General features: G+C 42.0%; 1 protein-coding gene across 2 annotated transcripts in view; it reads left to right on the top strand.

The window, feature by feature from the left end:
• Positions 1-24,865, top strand: part of SLC25A22 (solute carrier family 25 member 22) — a 163,344-nt gene that overhangs the window by 112,942 nt on the left and 25,537 nt on the right. For both annotated transcript variants that reach the window (XM_077459810.1, XM_077459818.1), the window contains exons 6-8: positions 5,417-5,535; positions 14,230-14,386; positions 22,803-22,957. In XM_077459810.1, coding sequence (XP_077315936.1) covers positions 5,417-5,535; positions 14,230-14,386; positions 22,803-22,957 — 431 coding nt within the window. The remainder of the gene's footprint in view (positions 1-5,416; positions 5,536-14,229; positions 14,387-22,802; positions 22,958-24,865) is intronic.

Below are 24,865 nucleotides of genomic sequence, written 5' to 3'. Positions count from 1 at the left end.
CTATCAGTTTTGCACATCGAGAGACTGAAATTCTTGCCCATTCTTCCTTGCAAAACAGCTCGAGCTCAGTGAGGTTGGATGGAGAGCGTTTGTGAACAGCAGTTTTCAGCTCTTTCCACAGATTCTCGATTGGATTCAGGTCTGGACTTTGACTTGGCCATTCTAACACCTGGATACGTTTATTTGTGAACCATTCCTTTGTAGATTTTGCTGTATGTTTGGGATCATTGTCTTGTTGGAAGATAAATCTCTGTCCCAGTTTCAGGTCTTTTGCAGACTCCAACAGGTTTTCATCCAGAATGGTCCTGTATTTGGCTGCATCCATCTTCCCCTCAATTTTAACCATCTTCCCTGTCCCTGCTGAAGAAAAGCAGGCCCAAACCATGATGCTGCCACCACCATGTTTGACAGTGGGGGTGGTGTGTTGAGGGTGATGAGCTGTGTTGCTTTTACGCCAAATATATCGTTTTGCATTGTGGGCAAAAAGTTCGATTTTGGTTTCATCTGACCAGAGCACCTTCTTCCACATGTTTGGTGTGTCTCCCAGGTGGCTTGTGGCAAACTTTAGACAAGACTTTTTATGGCTATCTTTGAGAAATGGCTTTCTTCTTGCCACTCTTCTATAAAGGCCAGATTTGTGCAGTGTACGACTGATTGTTGTCCTATGGACAGACTCTCCCACCTCAGCTGTAGTTCTCTGCAGTTCATCCAGATTGATCATGGGCCTCTTGGCTGCATCTCTGATCAGTCTTCTCCTTGTCTGAGCTGAAAGTTTAGAGGGATGGCCAGGTCTTGGTAGATTTGCAGTGGTCTGATACTCCTTCCATTTCAAAATGATCGCTTGCACAGTGCTCCTTGGGATGTTTAAAGCTTGGGAAATCTTTTTGTATCCAAATCCGGCTTTAAACTTCTCCACAACAGTATTACGGACCTGCCTGGTGTGTTCCTTGGTCTTCATGATGCTCTCTGCGCTTTCAACAGAACCCTGAGACTATCACAGAGCAGGTGCATTTATACAGAGACTTGATTACACACAGGTGGATTCTATTTATCACCATCAGTCATTTAGGACAACATTGGATCATTCAGAGATCCTCGCTGAACTTCTGGAGTGAGTTTGCTGCACTGAAAGTAAAGGGGCCGAATAATTTTGCACGCACCACTTTTCAGTTTTTTATTTGCTAAAAAAGTTTAAAATATCCAATAGATTTAGTTCCACTTCACAATTGTGTCCCACTTGTTGCTGCTTCTTCACAAAAAATTAAAATTGTATATCTTTATGTTTGAAGCCTGAAATGTGGCAAAAGGTTGAAAAGTTCAAGGGGGCCGAATACTTTCGCAAGGCACTGTACGTACAATCCATGCATATGCTACCATGAAAGCTCCAGAAAAGTAGCTTTTAGACAAATCACACCTTTTTTAGTTTTGCCATGCCAATCAGCCTAGTTAAAGTGGTGTAAAATAATAAATAAATAAAAGTCAGCAGCTACAAATACTGCAGCTGCTCACTTTTAAAAATCGGACACTTACCTGTCCCAGGGTCCAGCAATGCGGGGGATCGAAACCCTGCTTGTCTTCCCCTCCGCTCGGCGGCTCCGGCATTTTAACTGTGGGCGCCCGGCTGTGGCTTCATAGCCGGGCACCCACTGCGCATGCACGGAGCCATGTCACACGCCGTGACTGGCCGCGCAATTGAGGGAGGGGGGAGAGGTGATCTCCCTTCCTGCGCTGAGGGAAGTGACATCAGGAGCCCAGGCGCCAAAGGAGGCAGACTACAAGGGACCCCCTAGCAACAGGTATTTAGAGGTGAGTAAAAAAAAAAAAATTCTGCAATTTTTTTATACATTTTTTAAGCACATTAATAATATTTTTTTTGGGAGGTGGAACTCCATTTTAAGCTGCATCAAAAAGAGGAAACAGAACAAGGGCGCACACAGCGCTTCAGACAGAAAATGGACACACCCAGTCCAAGGCGCTAATCCTGACTCATCACCGTGAGTAAGATCAAGAAGAGGAGAAAATTGATCGCACAATCGAATCCAAAGGGTGCTGTTGAAATTTCTTTATTGTCATAAGCCAGACAAAATTGCAAGGTTGACACGTTTCACAACAATTGAAAAACTCTCAATGCAGGCTATTTAAAGGCATGTATCAAATCAAACTCCTAACCCAAAACACCTGCAATTAGAGAGCAATCAACACAAAGCCTCACCGCCATAAAATCATTTCTTGATTGCTAAAACATATGGTTACAAAATAATCAAACAAGAATAGAAATTATAAACATATAAACAAGAAATGTGTTAAAAACAATAAGATGAGCGAAAAAACATCTAATGTAAATATTTAAACAATTTGAACCAAATATAATTGCCTTTACAGTGCAACCAAGTGTGTGATCTGATTTTAGATTCAAAAACACTGGGTGAAAGGTGGTTTCCCAAAGTAGGAGCATGTTTGGAGACAAAATGAATGCCATCTTTAAGTAAATTAGCACAAACACGGTCCTCAAATAGGATCGGTAAATACCTGTGAACAATTGTCCTGATATCATTGAATTCCTGACTAAACAAAGTACTAATAGTAGGTCTCCCTTTGTTAAAACGCTCCACTCTGTTCTTGTTATCACCAGTATGGGTCCATTTTAAGAGGTCATTCCTGTTCCTAAGCAAGTGAATTTGGGTGTTTCCTCCTTCTGTGCCCTCCAGCTTTTGCATTGTGGCTATTGTCTCTGTCTCCATAGTGTACCCCATTAGAGAACTACATCTGATAAATATTGGATGTCTCCTTGGGTTATTCTGTGTGGCACATTTGCAATGCATATACATATATATCATTTAGTCTCCATAGATGGAATTCTTAATCAATATATTAGGATACAGTGGTACCTATATGTATATGTAATTCTTTCATCATACATACAGTCTTGCATTTTATCATTTTCCTTTACCCTTGAACAGATTTTAAAAAGTCTTTAAAATATGATATATAGTGATATATTTGGTTCAGATTGTTTAAATATTTACATTACATTAAGTTTTTTCACTCATTTTCTTATTTTTGTTTTTATCATATTTCTTGTTTATATGTTTATACTTTCTATTCTTGTTTGATTATTTTGTCACCATATGTTTTAGCAAACAAGAAACGATTTTATGTCGGTGAGGCTTTGTGTTGATTGCTCTCTGATTGCAAGTATTTTGGGTTAGGAGTTTGATTTGATACATGCCTTTAAATAGTCTGCATTGAGCATTGAGGGTTTTTCAATTGTTGTGAACAAGCTTGGTTCTTTCGCGTGAAACGCATCAACTAATCAACCTTGCAATTTTGTCTGGCTTATGACAAGAAATCTCAACAGCACCCTTTGGATTCGAGTGTGCGATCAATCTTCTCCTCTTCTTGATATTACTCATGGTGATGAGTCGGGATTAGCACCTTGGACCGGGTGTCTCCATTTTCTGCCTGAAGAAGTGTGTGCACCCTTGTTCTGTTTCCTAGTTAAGCTACAGCTGGGAAATCTGTTTCATGAAAATTAAAGCACATAAAACAAAATTTGTAGCAAATCTTTATATTCAAGTATATTGTACAGCAGGCACAGATCAGGAATATCATGTGTTGGGGTAACAAACATTTTAATAAAAGGTATAATCACAAAAATCAAAAAAGCGTGATGCACCAGCATTGGCACTGCTGCCTTCTTACTGCACATCAGCGTTCTAACTCAGGTACTGGTGTGAATGGGTTCTGCACTCACAGTGTAGTGTTGTGGAGAGCAGTGCTGCCATGATTGGGGCATTCCATTAAAGGGGTTGTAAAGGCAATTATTATTTTTTTTAAATAACAAACATGTTATACTTACCTCCACTGTGCAGCTCGTTTTGCACAGAGTGGCCCCGAACCTGGTCTTCTGGGGTCCCTCAGTGGCTGTCTCAGCTCCTCCCCACAAGAACTAACCACCTTCATGCGAGCTCTCTCACATAGTGGTTAGTTCTTGCGGCCGCGCTTCCGTAATACAGCCGGCAGCTATAGCCGCTCATTGTATCACTCGGCCCCGCCCTCGACGCACCGCGTCATTGGATGTGATTGACAGCACAGCGAGCCAATGGCTGCGCTGCTTTCAAGCCATCCACTTTAGCCAATCAACGGCCAGGCTCAGCGGCAAAGAGGACATCGGGGGCGAGCACAGCAGGTGAACAGGCTCAGGTAAGTAAAACAGGGGGGCTGGGGGGGGGTCGGTATTGTCGGATGTTTTTTTCACCTTAATGCATAGGATGCATTAAGGTGAAAAAACGCGAACCTTTACAACCCCTTTAGTACCAGAGAAGATGTGAGGAAGAAGAGACTTGTTAAAAATAAAATAAAAACATAAGTTACATCTGGGTTCCCTGGGGAGGGAACCTTGGGGAAGGGGTGGAAGAGTTGGGTAGTTAATTAGAATCTATTCTAGGTTAAGGAAAAGAATAGAGGAGAGTACGTTTTTGGTTAATTTGCAGAATTGTGGGAAATCTCCTGTGTAGCAGTTTACAACAGAAGCTATGTGATCCAAAGCGATCGATCGCACAAAATTTTAGTTGCGTAGTTGAGCTAGCTAGACTAGGGCTACATGGGCAATTTTAAACTCTTGCTAGGACTGGCAGTTACCACTTCACTTGCAGCATTGCTGAAATCAGTGAGCTGCTAATGATTTGACTGTTCATCCTAGCCGTGACCCTTGCTTCTGAGAGATTGAAACACTTGACAACCCGCTCATTAGATACATGTTGATATCAGTATGCTACAAATGAGGTGACTACAATAAAAAAAGTGGTTAAATCGTTAAGTGGCAAAGATTTAATGGCCTCTGTAGCCCTTCCTTTGTGTAACATTAATAAGATCTGCTACACAAGAGATTTACAATCAAACCATTAAGTAATCGATCTCCCACAAATGCGTAATGCTGCAAGTTTAATTGCGTAGTAGAAAGTATTAGTAATTAACATTTTCTCCTCCAAAGACTTTGATGTAGATTATACTGCAAGATTAACGATACCGGTCTATTAGCAATTGTTCAATAATCTGCAGTTTCTGTGATTAAATATAGCCAGTGCACCCCCAACCTTAGAACGGAGGAGCTGTGCCTTTGTGGGACTGAATGTTTGAAAAAAGAACAAGGATTCACTGGTCTAAGTTAAAAAGCAGTACTCCTTTGGTAAATCAATCGCAATATTTTGGGCTCGATTTGCGCTGTTCTCTGTGTTTCGGGACATGTGGTAATGCACACAGGAAGGTATGAATGGGCCTTTTCATGCAAAACTGCATGGATGTGAACTAGTTTGATCAAAGAGAATGTTTTTTCTACTGGAAATGCATTTTTAGGAAAATTATAACTGACATTTGTGTGAATGGTTGTGATTTTTACTTATTGTTTTCTATGCAGGAAGAAGTTGACTCTGCTGAAGGAGATGCTGGCTGGTTGTGGTGCTGGGACATGCCAAGTAATTGTTACCACCCCTATGGAGATGCTGAAGATCCAGCTGCAGGATGCAGGGAGATTAGGTAATTAAGGATACCATAAGGATAAGGATAAAGATAACATAAGGATTTGAATTACTTTGAGTATGAGTATGAGAGTGTTAGAACCTCTGTTGGGTTTATATTGCTGTCTGCCTCCTTGTAGGGGAGAGTCACCCTGCCTTTTTGCCCAGGTGACCATTGTCACTAGAATCTGAACTGAAGGAAATGCAACTTTTTACAGCTGTCACCTTAACAATAATACAGAGTAAGTTTTCCAATAAGGACATTCTTCCCAGTGCCAACTGACTTAGCCCTTGTACAGACGGTCGGACATTCTGACAACAAAATCCGTCGGATTTTGTCCAACGAATTTTGTCTGAAACTTGTGTTGCATACACACGGTCGGACAAAGTTGTCGGAAAATCCGATCGTACGTAACGTGATGACATTATTTAATTACGAGGGGACTACGTTCAGGCTAGTAGCCAATAGCTTTGGTCTAGGAATTTGATCTGAGCATGCGTGGCACTTTGTCCAATCGGAATTCTCTACACACAATCGGACAAAGTCCGATCGGATCATGTTGTCGGAAAGTTTTATAGCCCAGCACTAAAACAATCCGATGGAGCCCACACACAGTCGGATTATCCGACAACACAGTCCAATCGGACATTTTCCGTCGGAATGTCCGACCGTGTGTACAAGGGCTAAGAAGAGATTTACACCCAATTTGAGAAGCTTTCCGCTCAATTTCTGTTGTCTTGAGTAAGGGAAGTGAAGGGAATCTGTCATTACAGGCCAAGGCAAGAGTAAACTTTGAGTGTTTACATTAAGTATGTCTATCTGCACTGTAAGGTTCAGTTCACACTGATGCGACATGGGATTCGTCTTTGGACATCAGGTCGGATGACATGTGAAATTCAATCTTTCCCTATGAGAGTCGTCTTAACTGATACTGTCTGATTTTAGAAAAGGTTCCTGCACTGCTTTGGTCTGACTTTGATACGACTTCAATGCCACAGAGTGTAAACTCTTGTGCAACTTTGGATTCAGGCGAGTGTGAACCGCGCCTAACTGCAGATAAGGAGGAAGAATAAGGAAAACATGCATCATGTATTTTTTGTTTGATTTAATGGGCTGTTCACTTAGCATTTACTAAAGCATTAGTGAATGTTAAATTGACTTAGTAAATAAGGTGAAGCTTTGTTCTCTTCAATAATCTTATCATATGCAAGTAAAAATAAAAATGTTTCCCTTGCACATGGTTGGGTATTCAAAGTAAACAACCAGTGGCGTAACTAGAACCTTCAGGGCCCCGATGCAAGAAACCATGAAGGGCCCCCCTGAACCCCAGCCAGGGCCCTTCCCTCCGAGTCTGGTGGTGGAACTCCAGGGCGTGGTCACAGGTATGACCTTTGTGAGTCCTGTAGTTCCACCACTGGTATCAGTATTTTTTTATTTTTTATTTTTTTTTAGGTGACCCATTGGGGGACTGTCCCTAGGCAGGATGGGGTCCCCGTCCCCAGAAGAGATGAGATCCTTTTCTCCAGGACAGATGAAGTTACTGCCCCCAGGTGAGAAGGGGTCCCTGTCCCCAGGGGAGGTGGGGGTCCCTGTCCCCATGTGAGAAGGGGTCCCTGTCCCCAGGGGGAGATGGAATGGTGTGTGGGGGATGGGGTCCTCTCACTCACCATGACCAAGCTTCAGGCCGCGCACTCATCCATGTTGGCCTGGGCTCCATCCAGTGTGCTGGACGGGCGATCAGCATATCTCCCAGAAATCTGTGTATGATGGGGAGGAGGGGGGCTGGCAGACAAGCCTGCAGTGTCCTCCAGGGAGCCGGCTCTCATAGTGTGGGCCAGACTCGGGGGGGCGGGACTCTGGCTGGGGAGAGCAGACATTGGACTGAGCGGCAATGGATGGAGCAGGAGAGGGGTACTCTGAGGAACCGGCTGAGGACACAGGTCATGCGGGGAATGCACAACTAAAGAGCAGCCAGTGCGATAGTCAAGCATGGAGCTCTGCTAGTCACCCTCCACCTCCAGCCACCCGTGTGCATGGTGCACTGGTACCCCTAGCTGCCTATGCTGCTGCCGGCCATATGTACAGGGGGCTGCATGGGCCCCCTGCATCACAGGGCCCGGTTGCGGTCGCGACTGCTGCACCCCCTATAGTTACGCCCCTGTAAACAACGCTTCAGTTATTTTACTAGATTAGGTGAGCATCCATGTTGCAAAGTAGACATTCTTTACTCCTTTAGTAAATGCACCCCAATGTCTTCACTGCCAGGAGTCATAAATAATTGTATGCAGCAAAGCTAACGCTCATACAAGGTTACAACCCCTGCTGGGGTTTAGCTATGCCATGTCCATTCACAAATTACATGTACTTTTTAGCGTTGTGTTTTGGATGTCAGGTTTTAAATCCAGGGAAATCCAGAGGTTGCTAGGGGTTCCTTGAGCTGTGGCTGATGGACCACCTTTTTGATGGTGCCTACAGAGTTCAAGGTTCAGCATCACTTAGCAAAGCCTGCAGCCCAATACAATATATTTTTAGATGCCTTTAAGGGTGGCATTCTGAGCACCATTTTAAGGGGAACAGTCTTCCTATTGACCACCAATATAAGGGGCATTGTTCTATTGACGCCTGATGAATTGGTTTTAGTAAGGGTTCCTCAAGACCTGAAAACATTTTTTGGGGGTTACTCTAGGGTTAAAAGGTTGAGAAAGCCTGGTCTAGCAGTTTCTGATCCCCGTTGACTGCATGAATACTCTGCAGCATAGCAACCATTACTTATGGCACCTGGCAGTGAAAACATACAATCAAGCAGATGCCTATTTTGATCTCAATTCTTGCCTGCAGTTACATTACAGATACAGACAAATTGAAGGTAAACTGACCAATTATACATGAAGGAAGTGGGGTCTGAGTTGCACCACATCACAAACTAGACAATATCAACAAACAGAAAAAAGAAAGGTGGGATTTTGGACAGTGCTATGTTTCAGGAATAAATTCACAACCACAAATATAGAATAAAAAAATTAAATTTTTGTGTGTACAAAAAGATAAAATCATTCTAAAATCAAGAATCAATCATATGCCTGATGATAGACCAGAACCATGTTACATAGTAGGTGATGTTTAAGAAAAACACAAGTCCATCAAGTCCAAGCTATTTTTGTGATTATATGCCAGTATTACATTGTACATCCCTGTATGTTGTGGTGGTTCAGGTGCTTATCTAATAGTTTTGTGAAACTATCAATGCTCCCCACTGAAGCCACTGCCTGTGGAAGGGAATTCCACATCCTTGCTGTTCTTACATTAAAGAACCCTCCACGCTGTTTAAGGTTAAACCTCTGTTTCTCCTAAATTTAATGAGTGACCACGTGTCTTATTAAACTCCCTTCCGCGGAAAAGTTTTATCCCTATTGTGGGGTCACCAGTATGGTATTTGTAAATTGAAATCATATCCCCTCTCAAGCATCTCTTCTCCAGAGAGAATACGTTCAGTGCTCGTAACCTTTCTTCATAACCAATATCCTCCAGTCCCTTTATTAGCTTTGTTACCCTTCTCTGTACTCACTCCATTTCCAGTACATCCTTCCTGAGGACTGGTGCCCAGAACTGGACAGCCTACTCCAGGTGAGGTAGAGTAGATTGCATTCATATTTTTGCCACCCAAATGCATTATTTTACATTTTTCCACATTAAACCTCATTTGCCCTTGTTGTTGCCCACCACATTAATTTGTTCAGATCTTCTTGCAAGGTTTCCACATCCTGCGGAAAAGTTATTGCCCTGCTTAGCTTAGTATTATCCGCAAATACAGAGATAGAACTGTTTACCCCATCTTCCAGGTCGTTTACGAACAAATTAAATAGGATTGGTCCCAGCACAGAACCCTGGGGGACCACACTACCCACCCCTGACCATTCCGAGTACTCCCCATTTATCACCACCCTCTGAACTCGCCCTTGTAGCCTGTTTTCAATCCATGTACTCACCCTATGTGGATCTTACTTTGTACAGTAAACGTTTATGGGGAACTGTGTCAAATGCTTTTGCAAAATCCAGATACACCACATCTACAGGCCTTAATTTTTCTAGATGGCAGCTCACCTTCTCATAGAAGGTTAATAGATTGGGTTGACAAGAACGATTCTTCATGAATCCATGCTGATTACTGCTAATGATACAGTTTTCGTTAGTAAAATCTTGTATATAGTCCCTTATCATCCCCTCCCAGAGCTTGCATACTATTAATGTTAGGCTAACTGGTCTGTAATTCCCAGGGATGTATTTTGGCCCTTTTTTAAATATTGGTGCTACATTGGCTTTTCTTCAATCAGCTGGTACCATTCCAGTCAGTAGACTGTCAGTAAAAATTAGGAACAATGGTCTGGCAATTACTTGACTGAGTTCCCTAAGGACCCTCGGGTGCAAGCTACCTGGTCCCGGTGACTTATTAATGTTAGTTTTTCCAAGTCTATTTCTAATTTTGTCCTCTGTTAGCCATGAGGGTGCTTCCTTTGATGTGTCATGAGGAGAAACAGTGCAGTTTTGGTTACTGAAGCCCCCTTATTTACTTGTGAAGACCAAGGAAAATAATACATTCAATATCTGTGCCATCTCCTCATCCTTTGTAACCAGATTTCCTTTCTCATTCTTTATGGGGCCAATATGGTCTGTCCTCCCTTTGTTACTGTTTATATACTTAAAGAATTTCTTCTGATTTTTTTTGCTCTCCTCTGCCATATGTCATTCGTGTTCTATCTCAGCCGCCCAAATTACACCCTTACATTTCTTGTTGCATTCTTTGTAAAGTCTGAATGCAGATGATGATCCCTCAGCCCTGTATTTTTTTGAAGACCTTCTCCTTTGCTTTTATATGCATTTTTTCATTGGAGTTAAGCCATCCAGGACTTTTGTTCGCTCTTTTACATTTATTTCCCAATGGGATGCACTGGCTAATGCCCTTATTTAATATGCTCTTAAAGCAAACCCATCTCTCCTCTGTCTTTGTTCCTAAGACTTTATACCAATTTATATCTCTTAGCAAGGTTCGTAGTTTAGGGCAGTTGGTTCTTTTGAAATTCAGTGTCTTTGTATTCCCCTTATGTTTCATACTTGTGTGATTTATACTGAAGCTAATTGACCTGTGATCGCTCTTTCCTAAATTGCCCCTTATTTCCACATCCATGATCAGGTCTGTATCGTTGATAATCAGTAGGTCTAGTAACGCTTTGTTTCAAGTTCATTTAGGTGCAGTCCGTCCCTTCTATAGAACTGGTGACCGACTGAAAAGTTTGCCCAATTCTCCAGGAACCCCTCCTTACTACACCAGCTTGTCAGCCAGTTGTTTACTTCCCTAATCTCGCTCTGACTTTCTGATATGGCTCAAGGTACCAGTAGTATTTCTGAGAATACTACCTTGGAGGTCCTAAGTCCCTAAAATCATCTGCCTCTGACTTTGTCATTGGTACCAACATGCACCATGACAGCCGGGTCTAACCCAGTGTGTAGAGTACAGAGTGTGTAGAGTGTGTAGAGTCATAATGTATTTATGCACAAAATAATTAGGTTGACACAAAATAATAATCTTCACTATGTGGAGGCTCTGTGTCTGTGGGATGTATGAACTGGACCCAACGCATTTCACGATTGATCGCTTCTTCAGGAGAACTTGAGATGACAAAGTAGCAAAACCAATCAACAGATTAAAAGATGGTACATGCTGTCCAAAGATGGTAAAACAATGTCCCCAAGGCCGCGTACCCGAGTAAGAAAAAAGGAGAATGGAGTAGGCTAAAGCAGACCCAAAGTGAGGAACCATCCCTATAGTGGTGGTGGGACTAAAGCAAATAGTAGATTTACCAAGTAATAGCGCTCAAACAAGCTAATAGTAGAGCCAGGCTCCATGAGCACCAGACCTTATGTTTATTCACCAAAGAAAGCAGCGTGCACCACTGTATGCTCAAAAGGCATGCAATGTAATTTTTACCCTGGTCTGGGCCCAAAGCATGCAATTTAAGGTTTACACTGGTCTTGGCCCAAAGCATAGTAAATGAAAAGGCAGGGTTCTGTCAGGGCTGGGCTCAGCCCTTCCTTCTCTAATCTGGCCGCTCATCTGTCGGCTAATTGCCAGCTCCTATATCTCCACAGTGACTAACCCATTGATGATATTCTGCTTGTCAGTCCTGCCTACTTAAGCCGTCCAGCCCAGATGATCTCTGCCTTTGCCTTAATCACATCTCTAGAGACGCTCTCCTGTGTTCCTGTTAAAGACTTGCTTGTCTGAAATTCCTTCTGGCCCCAGATCCTGCTTGCTGTTCTACTACGCTCATGTCTGGCTCCCTGACGTTTTGGCTTGTCTGACTATCCGTTCCGGTTTCTGAACTCTGGCTGTGTTTTGACTATGTTTACTCTGTTTACCTTTTTATTATTATTATTAAACACTTGTAAATTAACTGTACTTCCGTCTCAGTTTTACATGTGCAATAACTCTTAGGCCGCGTACACACGCGGGGACTGTTCGCTCAACTTTGTTCGTCAAACAGTTTCAGCGGACAGTCCGCTCAAAATTAGCATGGACGGACTTGCCCACACACGACGAACGAACAGTCCGCTGAAACCGTGCGCGATGACGTGAACGGCACGTACGACGGGACTAGAAAACGACGTCCTATACACTGCAATGCAACCTTCGGCGTGTAAATTCTTTCTGAGCATGCGCGAGACTTAGTTTGACGAACAAGCCTACACACGGGCGGACTGTCCGCTCAAACCAAGTTTCAGCGGACAGTTTTTCGGAATTTCCGAAAAACTTTGTTCGTCAGACTGTCGGCTGAAACTGTCCGCTGAAGCCCACACACGAGCGGACTGTCCGCCGAAACACTGTTCAGCGGACAAAGTTGAGCGAACAGTCCCCGCGTGTGTACGCGGCCTCACATCTGAATTCCAGGCAGATATAAATAAACACTGCTTATTATACATACAATTTACAATGTATTTTTACATATTACTAGCATAAGTCCCTGAATGTAATCTAATTTTGATATTAGCCTGCTGTCCTTACCTGCACAAGGGAGGGGAACACAAAACTATGGGCCAGTCAGTCACTGTTGCATATGCACACATACTGAAAGGGAACATGCAGACAGGAGGAAAGTGCAGAGTCGGCAGAGCTGATGACTTGCTGCTCTTTCATTGTCCAGTCAGCAAGGTAGGTGACACCACTGTATTCCTTAAAGTGGATTTAAACCCATTCTCATAATTTCTAAATTACTTCCATAGTGCTGATCTATAAGGATATATATGCCTCCTGCATGATCCTTACCTGTCAAATATCTCTCCTTTAACTGTTCGGAGCCCTGCAATACTCCAGATTCTGTGGGCAGATCTGTTGTCCAGGGCTCGGTGGGTGGAGTCGTGATGTCAGTAGACTCCCCGCCCACATATACACTCCCGTTGGCAAGGCATCGATATTTCTTACACTGAATTTCTGCTGGTCTCATGAATTATGCCCCATGATCCCTAACATCCAATCAAAACCCAGGAAAGTCACCACGTGTCTTCATTAAAAAAGTTGTTTGGGTTTACATTCACTTTAAAGTTTAAATTTTAAACTCTAATAAAGAAACAGTTACCCTTCTGGTTGCACTCTCTGGAAGAGTCATATGAATCACAAAACTGGATGGATAAAATTACAAACTCTTTAGCGTATAAAACAGTAAACATGTGTCCTTTAATGTTGTGGTAATCTGTAAGTTTGCATGCATATCAGTATTAACTTCACAGTGACAGCCTTTTAATTTGTCCTTAAGCCATCTGTTGTACACATAAACTTATGTTGTACCTAAACTTGTCATATAACGCTTACTTATGCAATCATTTAATAACTTATAGTAGAAGTTCAGCCTAAAATTAACACTAAATCTACTGGCAGACACATTCTAAGACTAATTTATCTAGCCGTGTAAAGCAAAAATCGCTATGCATACCTTTTCTGAAGCCGCTCTGTTCCGGTCTCCAGCTACAGGTGCTGTGTGCAGGACAGACAGCTGACAACAGCTGGGAAATGCTTGGGAAGTGACATCACCCATAATCTCACTATGGGCCATTTCCGTTGTCGGCTGCTTCTCTTGACCACGCCTACACAGGGAAGCTGCCGCTGACAGCTCAACGTGGGACCAGACTGGATCGGCTGCTGAAAAGGTATTTATAGGGATTTTAGCTTTACTGGGTTAAAAAGATTAGTATTAAAATTCTGTCTGCCGGTAGATCTAGAGTTAGTAAATTTTAGGTTGAACTTCTATTTTCATAAAAAAATAATTAATGAATATATATTTAACTACCATAATGTAATTTTGCATTTCAACAAGAAATGGTACACAGGGGCATTAAATGCAGATAAGCTTCAGCCCACATATCAAAGTACTCTCCTAGGTAGTGGAAACATTGCAGGTGAACAGGGGTTACATGGTCAATGTGGGCTGATTACATAATCAGACTTATTAATATAATCTGGCATAAAGCTTACACCTCACTACTTTGTTTGCATTAAGATTCATTTATATTTCCTTCTTCAAACTCAGATGAGCCCTCAGCCAGCTTAATAAACCAACAATAAGGACTCTCTTTAGCATCTATTTAATGATAAAAGAAATCAATTTGGTATAGACAATTGTAACTACTACATAGAGTAACATTTTATTACTTGTGTTTTAACAGATGCTCAAAGGAAGCTCATGGCCAGCCAGGGGGGAGCAAGCAGCGGCGCAGCAGAGGCCAGCTTCGCACGACCCACCGCCATAGCCATCTCCCGGGAACTACTGAGAAGTAAAGGGATAGCTGGATTGTACAAAGGTCTGGGAGCGACTCTATTAAGGTGACTAGAACACCAATTCAGCTTCATTGTACACATATTCAGGAATATATTTATATTTGGCTGGATAAAGGTAAATCAGCTATTGTTTGTATTATCTGGAATGTATCTACAGTTTGCATGATAACACAAAGCCATGAACCAGGCTCAGATTAATGACAATAGTTTGTCTTGGATACAAAGCACTCTTACTGATAGACACAGATAAAATAGCAGCGTTCTATATATGGAACAGAATAGCTTTGCTGCCTGCCAATACAAAATAGCTGGACCAGGCCTGCAATTATGTGCTATGTCATCCTGCCAGACTGCCTGCGCCAGCATCTTTTCTCGATGAGTAGAATGACTTTTAAAGCCAGACAACAAAATTGCACCATAGTCATAAAAATGTTAAAATGTACCTGTCGCTTCGAGGCAAAGATCATCAAAGTATTTTAAGGCCTTTAGCTTTTTTTTGGAAATGCAGCATTAAACTTGACAAACTACTATATTTGCCTAAGCATACCATTAACCCATTTACTGCCAGGGCTGCTTAATTAATGGTGGAATAATGAAATGTGTAAAAAAATTAGCATCTGTGCCCCAAAGATGAAACCTACTGTATATGAAACACTTCACATGACTGACAGTTAACCCTGTACTGACCTGCATACTAACACTTAGGGTGTATTTATGCACAATTTGCAGAACTAATAATCATGTGAAACTGCATGTATATTCGGTCTATGTGAATGGGGCAAAATCGAATGTTATTAGACTATGTTCTCTCCAGGTCAGATGTTCTTTATTTATAAGAATAGCATGAATCAGAAAAAAACTGTAATATGACCACTAGATGGCGATAACAATCATTGTAGATTGCTTCGATTTTCAGCTCCATCTAAAAGCCACAATGCAGTATTTTACTAATGAATTCTATCCAGTACATGCGGAAAAAATGCAGCTGCATGCGAAAAGAGCCCATGACTGACACTGGATGAAGCCAATTTGTCCAGGGTCAGCATTCCTGGGGAGTCTTGGTCACACACAAACTGGCCACAGTTAATGGACCAGTTTGTATGCAGCCATATCACATAGTGGTGATGCGTCCAGAGGTGGCATTTAGCCATTCCATGACAGTGAAACGATTTTTTTTTAGGATATTTAGTAAACCTTGTGCTGAGTCGGTGGCAAGAAAAGACAAAGCTTTATGCCCCATACTCACTATCAGATTTTATGCTGATTTTTTCCTTCAGATTTACCAAAACCATATAATATGAGGTCATACCTTAGGAGTTTCAATTTGTATGCAGTTAGGCAGGCCCTTGCACTACATGGTTTCGGTAAATCTAAAGACAAAAATCAGCAGAAAATTTGATAGTGTGTATGGGGCTTTGAATGAATGAATGATTTGTATAGCGCTACAAATGCGAACTGAATCGCCTTAAGGCGCTTGATCCGTCCTGTGTTTCATGTACTTTAGAAGAGGTAGGTCTTTCGTTTTTTTCTGAAGGCCTGATGGTTTTCTTCCATGCGGATGTTAGTGGGTAGAGCGTTCCATAGCCGTGGTCCTTGGACTGCGAATCTTCGCTCTCCCTTTGCTTTGTAGTGGGATTTCGGGGTAGGGAGGAGGTTTTGGTTAGTTGATCGGAGGTTATGATTAGGTGTGTAATGTTTTATTTTGTCGCATAGGTATTGAGGGGCATTTCCTTGTGTGCATTTGTGGTTGAGGCAGAGGGTCTTGAACGTGATCCGATCCTTTACGGTTAACCAGTGTAGGTTCCTAAGGTGGGAGATGGATTCCCAGGTTTTTTTTCTTGTGACTGGTCTTGCTGCTGTGTTTTGGACGACTTGAAGGCATACGATCTGGTATTTGGGTAGTCCTATGTAGAGAGAGTTTGCGTAGTCGAGTCAGGAATTGATGATTATTCTCACTACTACTGCTTTCTCTTTTTCTGGAATGAAGGGGATAAGTCTACGTAGCAGGCGGAGAAGATGGTGAGATCCACTGTCTACTGATCCTATTTGTGCATCCATCGTCATTTCTGAGTCAAAGATGACTCCAAGACTTTTTGCTTTGGTGCTTGGGGAGATGATCTGTCCAAGGGTGGTGGGTGGTGTCCAAGGGATCATCGTTTTTGTATTTCTGTTTGTGTTGAGGAGAAGAAGCTCTGTTTTTTGGATCCATTGAGTTTGAGGGAGCTCGTGGTCATCCAGTCATCTATCAATGTGAGGCATTTTTCTAGTTTTTGGTATTGGTCATTTTGACCAGTGATATAATAGTAGAGTTGAGTGTCAGCTGCATATGAGTGGAAGCATAGGCCAGTTTTCCTGATGATTTTGAGGAGAGGACGGATGTAGATGTTGAAGAGCATGGGAAACAGGGGTGATCCCAGTTTCAGAGGTGAAGGCTCCTAGTTTCACTGTCTGTGTCCGATTACCTAAGAAGGATGCAAACCATAGTAGGTCGGAATCTGTGACTCCGTCGAGGCGTATGAGCATTGTGGTCCACTGTGTCGAATGCTGCACTGAGGTCCGGAAGTACCAGGAGACATGATTCTCCGTCATCTGCTGCTTCCAGGGCATCGTCCCAAATTTTGAAAAGTGCAGTTTCTGTGCCATGGCCTGGGCGGAAGCCTGATTGAACTGGGTCCAAGAGTTTGTGTGAGTCCAAATGGAGTTGTAGCTGTTGCACTACTGCTTTCTCCATAATTTTGGAGATAGTGTTCAGGCTTGTTATTGGTCTGCGGTGGTTGGGGTCTTTTAAGGTCGAGGTTGGGTTTCTTTAGAAGTTGTTTGATTATGCCTTGCTTGAGGGCGGTCGGAACAATCCCTTCTTTGAATGATTGATTTACGAGATGTGTTATGGTGGGAGCCAAGATGCCGGAACATTCTTTCAGGAGTTTTGTGGGAATGATGTCATTAGGTGAAGTGCTGTCTCAGAGGCTTCTGATGATGCTTTTTGTGGTGTCAGTGGTGATCGGAATAAGCGAAAAGTTCGGTGATTGTGTGATGTTCGAGTCGATTTCTACTTTTTGTTTTCGTTGAATTAAATCGGTTGTTTTTTCTTGTTGAATTATTCTTCTGATGTTGTCGATTTTGTTGATGAAGAAATCCGATAACTCGTTACAGAAATCTTGCGTTTCGTTTGCAGAGGGCTCCAGACAGGTAGGGTTCATAAGTCTGGGCAACTAGTTTGAAAAGTACGTGAGGACAGTTTAGGGCTTTTCAGATGGTGTTAGAGAAATATTCTTGTTTTGCTTTGAAGATTGTTTTGTGGTATTTCATTGTCAATGTTTTGTAGCTTGTGAGGTTTTCCTTTGTAGAATTTCTTCTCCATGCTCTTTCAGCTCTTCTGCATTCCTGCTTCAGTAGAGCAAGAGTGCTATTAAACCATCCAGAGTTTTTATTGCGAATTGTTACTCTGCGTTTCGGGGCGACTGAATCTGCTGTTTGTAGTAATGCCTTGTTTAAGGAGTTGAGTGTTTGTTCTGTTGAGTTGTTTAGGTTTTGCGTTGCTATTTTGATTGATAATGTGGTTTTGAAGAGTTCTGAATGTAGCTTCTTCTGTGATCTGGTCCAGTGTGTTGTAGTGGAGTGGTTCGGTTTACGGCGGGTGGTGTTGGAGGCAATTGTAAATTTGATGGCGTGATAGTCCGCCCATGGTAGCGGTATGTTGTTGAGTATGTTGATGTCCATATTTTGTTTGGAGATGAGGTTAGCGTGTGCCCTGAACTATGCGTGGGAGCCTCTATCAATTGCTGAAGGCCTAGTTCTTCCAGTTGGTTGATGCAGGTGGTGGCTACAAGGTCTTCCGTGGTGTTTGCCCAGAGGTTGAAATCTCAGAGAAACAGAATGTTTTTTGTCTTCAAGGTGTGTAGCGAAATGAGTTCGGTGAAGGGTGTCAGGAGATATTTCTTCGGTCCTGGTGGTCTGTAGCATAGCAGTATGTGAATGGTGTCTTGGGGTGTTGTTTGGAGATGTAGAGTAAGGGTCTCCATGAAAGGCACTGAGTTCTGTAGGGTTGGTTTGACGAGCGTCAGGTGAGATTTGAAGATTACTGCTAGGCCTCCTCCTTTTTTCCCAATTCTATGTTCTGTTAGGATACTGTAGTTTCCTGGCACCAATTCTGTTAGTATGGTGTTGCAATCGGGTGTTAGCCAGCTTTCTGTGATGAACAGGCAATCTATGTTGTTTTGGGTGGTGAAGTCATGGATTTCATGTCTGTGCTTGACTGCAGATCTGGTGTTGATCAGGGCGCATTTATAAGGATATTAAAAAGTAAGTGTCCCAACACTGAACCTTGGGGTACACCACTGATAACCTTAGATCATTCAGTGTAAGAATCATTAACCACTACTCTCTTAACTAGTTTTTTTAGCCAGTTTTCTTTCCCTTTAGAAACTGATCTTTCCAAGCCTGTAGACTTTACCTCACACATTATTCGTGTGTGGAGAACTGTGTCAAACGCTTTTGCAAAATCCAAGTATACCACGTCCACAGCCACCCCTCTGTCCATACCAAAATACAATTTTTTTTAGCCTGTGTTGCATTACAGCGATGCTGATCACCTACAGCCTCTGAGCAGTCACTTCCCCTCTACATGCATGCACTCTGGTGTTAGGCCTCATTCACATGGGCACTGAAGCCCAAAGGCCTTTAACAGGCTATTTGTTTGGTGCTGTTTGCAAGCAGCCTATATAAAGCAGTAGTAAAGTCCTTTTGATATACAGTGCATCCGTAAAGTATTCAAGGTGCTTCACTTTTTCCACATTTTGTTATGTTACAGGCTTATTCCAAAATGGGTTAAATTCATTATTTTCCTCAAAATTCTACACACAATACCCCATAATGACAACATGAAAGAAGTTTGTTTGAAATCTTTGCAAATTTATTAAAAATAAAAAAGGAAAAAAATCACATGTACATAAGTATTTACAGCCTTTGCCATGACACTCAAAATTGAGCTCAGGTGTATTTTGTTTCCACCGATGATCCTTGAGATATTTCTTCAACTCGATTGGAGTCCACCTGTGATAAATTCAGTTGATTGGATATTATTTGGAAAGGCACACACCTGTCTATATAAGGCCATACAGTTAACAGTGCATGTCAGAGTACAAACTAAGCCATCAAGTCCAAGGAATTGTCTGTAGACCTCTGAGACAGGATTGTATCGAGGCACAGATCTGGGGAAGGGTTCAGAAAAATGTATGCAGAATTGAAGGTCCCAATGAGCATAGTAGCCTCCATCATCCACAAATGGAAGAAGTTAGGAACATCCAGGATTCTTCCTAGAACTGGTCGCCTGTTCAAACTGAGCGCTGAAGGGAGAAGGGTCTTAGTCAGGGAGATGACCAAGAACTCAATGGTCACTCTGACAGAGCTCCAGCGTTTCTCTGTGGAGAGAGGAGAAACTTCCAGAAGAACAACCATCTCTGCAGCACTTCACTAATGAGGCCTGTATGGTAGAGTGGTCAGAAGACTAGTCAGGGTAAATAGGAAGATGAATACAGAGACATCCTTAATGAAAACCTGCTCCAGAGTGCTCTGGACCTCAGACTGGGGTGAAGGTTCTGGGGAGAAGGTTCATCTTTCAACAGGGCAACGAGCCTAAACACACAGCCAAGATAACAAAGGAGTGGCTATGGAACAACTCTTTAAATGCCCTTGAGTGGCCCAGCCAGAGCCCAGACTTGAACCCGATTGAACATCTCTGGAGAGATCTGAAAATGGCTGTGCACTGACGCTCCCCATCCAACCTGATGCATCTTGAGAGGTTCTGCAAAAAAAAATGGGATAAACTGCCCAAAAATAGGTGTGCCATGCAGTAGATACTTTTGTGCTGCCCTAGGCCTGACTAAACTTGTGTACCCCCTAATTTAAATATGACCCACTCCTTCCTGTCAAGACAATGCCCCTTACTGTTTAAGTCCTGCCCTGAAATTTTGGAATGGGGACACTCGTTCTGAGGGCCTGGGGGGGCAATGAATTCCCTTAATTTGCATAGATTTCCTCTCACTTCCTGTTTGGCTATGGGGCAGGAAGTGAAGGGCTATCTGTGCAATGGGACAGGGATGGTAAAAAATTAACTGACAGGGGCTATAACTCTCTCTTACTCTATCCAAAATGAAAAAAAAAAGTGTTGCCTATAGTTTTCTTTAAGCACAAATTTCAGATAATTTTATGGAGAGGACTAAGAAGATATAACCATGCCAATGGTGCAGCAGAAAACATAGCACAGTGGGAAAGGTTTGTGGTCCAGGATGATGAGACAGTCAAAATAAGAAGCGGTGTCCCCCCCCCCACAGTTGCAGTGTGGTTTCTTTATGGGGGAGCTAGACTAATTCATCTCTCAGCCTAGTCCACCCCACAAGACTGTCGCTACACTAACGGTGTAGCGCAAGCTGAAGGGGACTCTTTCCGTGCTGCCCCCCTGCAAAGTGCTGCCCTAGGCCTGGGCCTTGTCGGCCTAGGCCATGACACAGCATTAGTGCCATGTTCTAGCATCATACTCAAAAAGACTTGGGGCTGTAATCAGTGCCAAAGGTGCTTCTACAAAGTATTGAGCAAAGGCGGTGAATACTTATGTACATGCGATTTTTTTTCGTTTTTTATTTTTAATAAATTTGCAAAGATTTCAAACAAACTTCTTTCACATTGTCATTATGGGGTATTGTTTGTAGAAATTTGAGGAAAATAATTAATTTAATAATTAAATGAATAATTTAATCCATTTTAGGTTGTAACATAACAAAAAGTGGAAAAAGTGAAACGCTGTGAATACTTTCCGTATGCACTGTGTAATTACAGGTAAGCCTATAATAAGTCTTACTTGTAGATACAGTAAATATTTCCAGAATGTGCGCCATTTCGGAGATATTTACTTTTGTAGCAGCTGGTGACTGCATCGGCACTTGCAGACTGTGTTCTCAATAGTAAACTGCAATATAATACATTTCTGGTTTGGGGTTTAATACCACTTTAATTTAGCCATAATCTGATGCCCATAGTCAACAGCATTGGGACAACCTCACACCATGTAGTAAAAGATGCCAGTTTCACACTGACATTTGCTACAGATAGGGGAGTGAGTTGAATTAAGTTGTTGTAGCCTCCAGGGAGTGTAATACATTCTATAGAGAAATTTCAGCTGAACAGGTTGGTCTCTAGCAGAGATCATCAATTTAGTGTATTGTGCTACCCTATTCTTACAGTCCTCCTAACAAAGGGTAGGAAGATCTCCCTTCCACTTATAATAAATACAGCTATGGTCTTGGAACTATGAAATTTCATGAGCAGGGCATAAATAGAAGAGAGGTTTTTAGAGGCCCTGTGTTCTCAACAATAATTCAAGGGGGTATTCTTGGACAGAGGGTGGGTGAAAGAATTGAGATCTAATTGTGTCCTTATGCCGCGTACACACAACCAGACTTTCCGGCAGACTAGGTTCGACGGTCTCCCGACGGACTTTTCAGCAGAATTCCGACGGACTTCTAAACGAATGGACTTGGCCACACACGAACGGACTAAGTTTGTTCGAAAGTCAGTTCATTTTGAACGTGATGACGTAAGACGGAACTAAAAAAGGAAGTTCAATAGCCAGAAGCCAATAGCTTCCCTTGCTTTGTATTTGGTTCATTGGACCAGCATACAGATGAGCGGTTTTTCCGATAGGAATTGAGTCTGTCGGACAGATTTGAAACATCCTCTTTTTCTAGGTCTGTTGGATTTTTATAATGAAAAATGATCGGATTAGCCCACACACAATCGAATTGTCCGACGGACTGATCCCGTCGCACCTAGTCTGCTGAGTGAAGTTCACCTGCCAAGAAGAGTTGAGCAAGAACATGAATATCCACCCTAGTCCAAACAAGTTTCTGAAATCATATATTAAAATTTTGGGAAAACACTGAAGAAATGGCTGCACTCCAAGATCCATCAAAATTCTTTAATAAACAAACATCCCAAGTGTTACAGACAGTTAAAATGGCAGACGCATTTCACACACAGGTGCACTTATTCATTACGTGAATAAGGCAATGAATAAGCGCACCTGTTAGTGTGTGAAACGTATCTACCATTTGAACTGTTTGTAACACTTGGGATGTTTGTTTATTAAAGAATTTTGATGGATCTTGGAGTGCAGCCATTTCTTCAGTGTTGATCGTATGTGGAGGCGAGCCTAGGTGGGCACCGGTGATATCATTAGGCTTCTTGTCTCACCTGGAACAGCGAGTTTTGTGTGGATGCTTAAATCTTTTGTTTGGATGCTCAAATATTAGAGTTTGGGGTTACTCCACAAGGGAATGGAAGGGACAACTTCTTGGTTTTGTCAAAGTAAAGTAAATAAATATAGGAAACAAGAGTACTACTACTTTTAATAATACAGTAATTGTTCTATCCTCTTTGACTTAATCAGCATTTTTGTTCCCTGCAGGGATGTACCCTTTTCAATAATATATTTCCCCCTCTTCGCCAACTTGAACAAACTTGGGCAGAAGACTCCAGATGGGAAATCTCCCTTTTTCGTGTCTTTCCTTGCTGGCTGTGCAGCAGGGAGCACTGCTGCTGTTGCTGTTAATCCATGTGATGGTAAGTTTGTAGGGCAGTGCTGACAGGGCTGGATTTATACCAACTTCATGGAGTTGGATTGCAACTTGTGCCAAATTCTGCTTTGGTTGTTGCCTGTGCTATTAATATAAACGTTCTTGAATCACAGAACTGAAAAATATATAAATCACTGTCCTCGTGTTAAATAATTGTTAGAGGACACAAGTAGGCACACTAAAAGGTGCATAGTCACACTTTCAGCTCTTTTGGTGGGGTTGATTTACTAAAACAGCAGAGTACACAATCAGTAGGAGCTGTGCATAGAAACCAATCATCTTCCATTTTTTCTTTTTTGCCAAAGCTTTATTGAACAAGCTGACGTTAGAAGATGATTGGCTACTATGTAGAGCTGCACTAGATTTTGCACTCTCCAGTTTTAGTAAATCAATCCGGTGTGTTGTATGTAACCCATAGCAGCCAGATTTTATCTTTCCTCAATTTACAATTTAATACAATAATTAAAAATTTAATACAATATTACAATTTAATACAATATTAAAATTCAGGTGGAGTAGGGCACAGGAGAAATGGAAGACAGGACATTTGTGTACATAGACTTTTGAACATGTGAACACAGAGAAACCATTAATAGATTTTGAAAACGGAATCAAGCATCAAAATATGTTCCCCTAAAGCATTTTTTGATCACCTTGTCTCAAATACCCCATAATGTGGGTACATTTATTACAAGTACACCCTAATGCCTCATCAGCAGTAAATACTGTAGGCTTTATGATTTCTCTGTCTTTTGTCCTATTTCAATATATGCAGCTCAAGAGACGTTTATTGGTTGAACTAGATGGGCTTGTATCTTTTTTCAACCTGATTAACTATGTAACTTTGATTTAGGTTCTATACATGCACATTTAAAAAAACTGACACAAAGAAAACACTGCATCAAACTTAAATGTGCACATTAATGAATGAAAAAGTAAGCAAGCATAAAGTCCACAAGTGAATGAATCCCAACACCAAAACGGAATTCTCTGAGATAAAACTTCTAGATCTTCCACCACAAGTGCTCAGTATGAAGATGGCCACTCACCAAAGCTGGAGAAAAAGTGGCAGAAGGGTCCGCTTTAGATAAGGCACCTCATCCCAAAAAATCAGATCAAAAAGTGGGAGTGGAAGAAGGGATTATTATGGTGCCAAGAAGATTACATATACAACAATTATAGAAAAAGTAATTTATTTTATTACATCAGAAATAATTACAAAGTAAGGATACTAAAAACAGAGTTTCAGTGAGCGATACACAAACAATGAAGGGCCAAGTTGGTACACGGCCTTTGGTGTAGTATACATGTCAGGTCTTCCCTACATGTTTCGCCAAACCATTGGCTTCCTCAGGGAAATAAGACAGAACGACAATTGAAGGAAAACTCGACAGAGTAAATAAAATAAGCAGTGAAAAAACATACAAATAAATTATCAATACATATTTCACACAAAAGTAGATTAAAAAATGGCATGCTGTATGGCGTTATGGAGTGGCTTGAAGCAAACAGATCTAATCCCAAGCTCCCACTGTGCCCATAGATGATATATACCATCCCCTCACACACAAAAAAACGCGGAACCTACCCCAAATTAACCCTGCGGTGTGACAAGCACAATATTCACCCAAAAGGGTAATACCCCCCCCACCACCGTAGTGTGGCTGCAGGGGGCAAACAGCGGGTAATACAACTGAAAAAGAAATCAAAACATTATTATAGTAGCATGAAAACCTTTGGCTCAAACGACCAATATATGTTCCAGGCACCAAGGGCCAACATGGCCTCACTACCTACCTAGTCAGTTGATAAAAACAAATATAGAACAGGGGCGTTGAGGAGGTAAGTATCAAGGCAGTCAAAAGATGGTAGCTTGAGTATGCCGAAAAAAGGC

This window comes from Lithobates pipiens, unplaced genomic scaffold, assembly GCF_037356315.1.
Source record: "Lithobates pipiens isolate NorthernLeopardFrog02 unplaced genomic scaffold, aLitPip1_a1.2 Scaffold_10, whole genome shotgun sequence".
Lineage (NCBI taxonomy): Eukaryota > Metazoa > Chordata > Amphibia > Anura > Ranidae > Lithobates > Lithobates pipiens.
This window is presented reverse-complemented; position numbering and strand designations above follow the sequence as displayed.